This window comes from Polypterus senegalus, chromosome 1 (assembly GCF_016835505.1).
Source record: "Polypterus senegalus isolate Bchr_013 chromosome 1, ASM1683550v1, whole genome shotgun sequence".
Classification (NCBI taxonomy): Eukaryota; Metazoa; Chordata; class Cladistia; order Polypteriformes; family Polypteridae; genus Polypterus; species Polypterus senegalus.
Window position 1 is genome coordinate 92,969,711 of NC_053154.1, and position 5,998 is coordinate 92,975,708.

At 40.9% G+C, this 5,998-nt stretch overlaps 1 protein-coding gene across 1 annotated transcript; it reads left to right on the top strand.

The window, feature by feature from the left end:
- Nucleotides 1-4,108: 4,108 nt before the first annotated feature.
- Nucleotides 4,109-5,116, top strand: LOC120526297 (succinate receptor 1-like). The gene has a single exon (XM_039749459.1). It carries the CDS (start codon nucleotides 4,109-4,111, stop codon nucleotides 5,114-5,116), a length of 1,008 nt encoding a protein of 335 aa, XP_039605393.1.
- The last annotated feature ends 882 nt before the right edge of the window (nucleotides 5,117-5,998 follow it).

The following is a 5,998-nucleotide window of genomic DNA, read 5'->3' on the forward strand; positions in this document are numbered from 1 at the left end:
GCAGCCATCTACCAGGAAGTTTTAGAGCACTTCATGCTTCCTGCTGCTGACGAACTTTATGGAGATGCAGATTTCATTTTCCAACAGGACCTGGCACCTGCACAAAGTGCCAAAACTACCAGTACCTGGTTTAAGGACCATGGTATCCCTGTTCTTGATTGGCCAGCAAACTCGCCTGACCTTAACCCCATAGAAAATCTATTGGGTATTGTGAAGAGGAAGATGCAATACGCCAGACCCAACAATTCAGAAGAGCTGAAGGCCACTATCTGAGCAACATAGGCTCTCATAACACCTGAGCAGTGCCACAGACTGATCGACTCCATGTCACGCCGCATTGCTGCAGTAATCCAGGCCAAAGGAGCCCCAACTAAATATTGAGTGCTGTACATGCTCATACTTTTCATGTTCATACCTCTCAGTTGGCCAACATTTCTAAAAATCCTTTTTTAGTATTGGTCTTAACTGATATTCTAATTTTCCGAGATACTGAATTTGGGACTTTCATTAGTTTATTACTGAAATAAATCAACTTTGTCATGATATTCTAATTTTATGACCGGCACCTGTAAACTGACAAAAAAAGTTCTTCAATGCAAAAATCTTAGCATTATCCTTCTTAAAAGGTAACTAAAATAAGAGTATGTACATCATATCCATCACTTCTGTTACAGTAACAACAGCATCATTCAAAGAATGGGGTCAGAATCTCATTATGTACATGATCAAGCCTCCAAGTGGACAGAGGACAACATGTGAAAAGTAGCTGGTGAAATTCAACCACCTGCTCTACTTGGTTTAATTTCAGTATGATTATGGTTCCTCACGTTTTGCTCTTAATCAATTAACACAAATACCTTTGACTTCTTAATTATGACAAACAAAGAAAGGGAGGCTGCACCATCCTCTTGCCTGGCCCTTTAAATGGGTTCATGTCCAAACACAAGGGTCCCTCTGACTGCCAGTGTTGACACACACCTCACTGAAAGCGTTCCCGGCTTATCTCTCCAAGCTGGAGTTCAAAGCTCTATCTTGATCTCTCTTTTTTGTTGTTTTTCTCTATTTATGTTTGCAAAACTGTGTGTTTCCAGGAGTCACCACACATCAAACACACTTGGTCCAACAAATGTCTGGCAACAAAGATGTGTGACAGGAAAATTGCCCATTAGATTTCCATTAGTGCTTCAGTATTGTTTATCTCCCCCAGCTGTTCATGTAAGAAAAAATATTAAGTACGCCAAGCATTTCAGCAGAACACCAGTGTTCAGGTCGGGTGGGATGTTGCTTTGCATGTTGTTCTTTTTCCTGAGGGAAATTCTCATGGAAGAGGAATAAAGAGAATGAGCTTATCTTTTTGAATTTCTGGGCAAGTTATATTTTTCTTTTTATTTCTTCTTCTTAAACCACCAAACCAGACATGATGACCAAAGGCTGCCTAGTGTCTACAGTTCAACCGGATTAGGGGTCGTCTGCAAGATGCTGGGAGCTTAGAGAAGGTAAAGTGAAGGAGAGATCAGGTGCCATCATTTCAACAGTGCTGGGCTCAGTTTATTTTGAATTTGGTATCAAGGAGTAGCAGCGGAAGAGAGGAAATTTGACATCAGGTAGGTGGTAGAGCAACACTGATGTGAGCTGTATTTCTAAATGTTTGTGCATGAACTGGCAATTTTTTCTTCGTATTAGTTTTGATATGATATAACACAGTGTGTTGGTGGTGCCTCACAGCTCCAAGGACCTGTGTTCCATTGTCAGGGCTGATTAAAGACTTTGTGAAGTTCAACCCCATGTAAGCGTGGGTTTCCTTTGGATGTTCTAGTCTCCTCTTACATCCTAATAATGTGTGCGTTAGACCCACTGGTGAGTGAGGGTGAAAGTGGCCCACAATAGACTGGTATTCCATTCAGAATTAGATAGATAGATAGATAGATAGATAGATAGATAGATAGATAGATAGATAGATAGATAGATAGATAGATACTTTATTAATCCCAAGGGGAAATTCACATAATCCAGCAGCAGTATACTGATACAAAGAAACAATATTAAATTAAATAGTAATAAAAATGAAAAGAATTAAAATAAAATTAATGTTCGCATTTACTCCCGTGGGTGGAATTGAAGAGTCGCATAGTGTGGGGGAGGAACGATCTCCTCAGTCTGTCAGTGGAGCAGGACAGTGACAAAAGTATGTCACTGAAGCTACTCCTCTGTCTGAAGATGACACTGTTAAGGTGTTAAGTTCTGTTCATACGCTCAGGTTTAATGTAGTGGAACATCTGTTTCAGAAAAATGGTGGCTAGATGTCGCTTTGTAATGTCACATAATTATTATTTTTTATTTCAGAAGAACTTGCTTGCATGAGCTGTCTGCAAACATACTCAACCTTTGCCGTGGCCTGAAGAGCCAGCTGTCTGCTGACACACTGACACATCTGAGCTCTGGTTGACACATGGGCCAGACACAGGGACAGGTAAGCACACCTTTATACTTCAGGAGGAATATCACTGCTGGATGGATTGCTAATGGATTATTTGTAATGTTCTCCTGGATGTTGCAGAACAAGACTGTAAACAGATGGCTATCTCACCTATTACAATACAAGGTTGTACGCTGGAGGGAGGCCATCTGTCAGCATGAGTAAAGCAAACAATCTCTGATTCAACACCTCTGAGAGAAGACTATTTGGTTCATAAGGGTCCCCTCTGGACCAACTCGGGCTGCAATAGCAGCTTAGTTATTTTGTAATAATTATATGTAATTCCATTTATATGGTGCTTTTCTCACTACTCAAAGTGATTTCACATGGTGACTGGGGAGTCACTTTAGCCACTACTAATGTGTAGTGTACTTTCATTTTTTCATAAAATGTTTAAGAAAGAGTTGTTGATTAGTGAATGTACTGCACTTGTTGCCTTTTAATTAATTAATACATAGAAGGCCTGTTATGTCTCCACGCAGTCTGTACTATTTGATTAATAGTATTGGCACTACTAGTAATACTGCTAGGTGTACAGGACACAGTAAAAAAAAATGAGCTGTAATCTGCCAGGATGATGGGTGACTCCGATGAGTGCATGTGGATGTATGTCTAAGTGTGTTCTGTGATTCCCATTCTGAACTGGATTCTGTCTAATACTCTGGTTTTATACAACCATAAGATAGTAAAAAGAGATTCAGAAAATTAATGCATGGAAATAACTGTCACTTTATATGAAAAGCCAATTGATAAATTAATGTGTTTTCATATTCACTTGTTTAAGAAGAGACAAAGGTGTTGTAAAGTAGTTCAACTTGTTATATTGGATATGAGCTGAACCAGCTCCTCTCGTCAACATTTTGTCTTGCGCTATGGGGTGTCTGATGTCTTGTCCAGAATTGTTTCCTGTCTTCTTCCCAGTGAGGCTCTGATAGCCACTGTATTAAATTAAGCAGGTTTGAGGATGTATGCATGTACAATATGTAGCATATATTCAAAGTCATTAGTCATACAGAGCTTCTGTAAAAAGACAGATTTCCTGGTGGTGACAAATAAAGTTCTTTTGTTCATTCGTTCATTCGTTAGATATATAGATAGTTCTATCTATCTATCTATCTATCTATCTATCTATCTATCTATCTGTCTGTCTGTCTGTCTGAGAATATCAAAGTGCCTTATTTTCCCAGTGCTTTGAACCTAATCCTCACACTGTACATATTCTATGGAATGTTCTGAATGTGACCAGATCCAAGAAAATAGAGAATGCATCCATCCATTATCCAACCCGCTATATCCTAACTACAGGGTCACGGGGGTCTGCTGGAGCCAATCCCAGCCAACACAGGGCACAAGGCAGGAAACAAGCCCTGGGCAGGGCGCCAGCCATCGTAGGGCACACACACCAAGCACACACTAGAGACAATTTAGGATCGCCAATTCACCTAACCTGCATGTCTTTGGACTGTCTGGTATGGAAATGAAGACTGAACTGGAGTCATGGATACAGAAGGCCTTTATCACATATTATAGCACATTCAAGTTATATTTAATAAAGTAGGAGATGAATTTTGTGATATATATGTCAACTATGAACTCTTATGTTTGTAATATTCCTCTATGCAGCTGCCAGAAATGGATTTGTGTGACCTCCACACCACAACAAGAGCAGCTCTCTTCTGGATCCAGACGTCCTTCATTCCTGGCGTCTTTGTCTTTGTGTTGGTGATAGGCCTGTTCCTGAATCTCCTGTCACTGTGGGTCTTCTTCACCTGCATCAAGTCGTGGACTAGAAGCACATTTTTTCTCTGTAATCTGGCTTTGGCTGACGTCACCTGGCTGCTCAACTTGCCCTTCCTCATCCAATACCACTTAGGTCAGCTTTTTTGGCCTTTTGGCGAATGGTTGTGCAAAATTAACCGCACCCTTTACCACACTTGCTTCTACTGCAGCATCTACTTTATCACATGTGTCAGTGTCGACCGTTACCTTGCCATTGCTCACCCTATTAATTCCTTCTCTCTGCTGACCAAGCGCCAGTCTGTGATGGTCTGCCTTGCTGTGTGGACAATTAATTTTGTGTTCAGTGTGCCCATTGCCCAGATGGCTGTTATTCAGACCTGCCCTGACAACAAGACAATATGCTCCCTCTACGTTTTTTTCAGCAGCACTAAGGAGACCCTACCCTTCTCTCTTACCTGCACAGTCACTGGTTGTCTTTGCCCATTCTTTGCTATTTGTTATTGTTACAGTACCAGCATGCAGCGACTGCAGAAGCAGTGCCACCAACCCTGGCATTTGCAGAGAATGGCTAAACTGAGCAAGGTCATGTACTCAGCCCTCTTCATCTTTGCCGTGCTGTACCTGCCCTATCATTTGATCAGGAATGTTGCCATCGGTCTACATGCAGCTCATCCAACAGCTATTGGGCCACCACTGTATGCCGACAGTGCATTTGCAGTGGAGATGGCCATTTGTAGTCTTAACACCTGCATTAATCCTTTTTTTTACTTTTTAACTGGGGGAGATTTCCGTCAACATTTCTGTGGCATGTTCTCCTGTCCACGTTTGAAGAGTAAGCTGAAGAAGAGAAGGATGCAAAAGACTATTCGCTTACATGTGGCCACCATCTGCCCTGCCTGATACAGGGGAAGCTCAAAGAGGATCACCAACTATTGTTTGGTTATTCTTGGACAATGACTAAGGGTGGCATTGCCACAAAAATTCTCTTGGACAAGCTAATTTAAAATGGTGCACCTCTGAAAAAGTCCTGAGAGAGACAAATGAAAATGTTAACAGCTTCTTACTCAATTTTTTCTTTCATTAAATGGTCCTACTTATCCCAGTCCAAGATTGTGGGGAGCTGGAACAAATCCCAAAAGCATAAGAACCAAGGCAGGAACCAGCCATGGATGTGCTGTCAGTATATTCCCCCTTTCATGCACCAAGCTCTACTCACATAGACCAGTTTAGGATCACCAATGAACCTACAGCAACACATGCTTTATATGAAGAAAACCAATATGGACACAGAAAAAACATGCAAGCTACACATCAAGTGACCAGACAGGTATGCCAAACCGATGGAACTGAGAAGCAACATTCATAGCTACTAATCTAATATACTGGCCTTGAATATACTGCATATACACTACAGCACCAAGTGTAAGACAGGAACCAACTCTGCAACAAGATGCCAGTCTTTAGGAGGGCACACAATCACACTGGCTCACTCACACATGGATAATACGAAGCCACCTGCTAAAGTAACACGGATATCATTGGGATGCAGAAAGAAAACCAGAATACATGGAGAAAAGCTTGTTCAGATAGCAACAAGCTAGGATTCAAACCCAGTTTCTTGAAACTGTGAGACAGTTTAACAGTGCTAACTACTTTGTTTCTTAGTCTTGGAAACAAAAAAAAAATAATAATAAGATGAATACAATAACAGAAAAAGAGTCTGAAGTTTTAAATCCAGTTGTTCAAAATCAAGTACACATGAGAACCTACAGAAACTGAAGT

Excerpts from the sequence above, each read along its gene's own strand:
- LOC120526297 (XM_039749459.1), top strand. The coding sequence starts at position 4,109 with ATGGATTTGTGTGACCTCCACACCACAACAAGAGCAGCTCTCTTCTGG.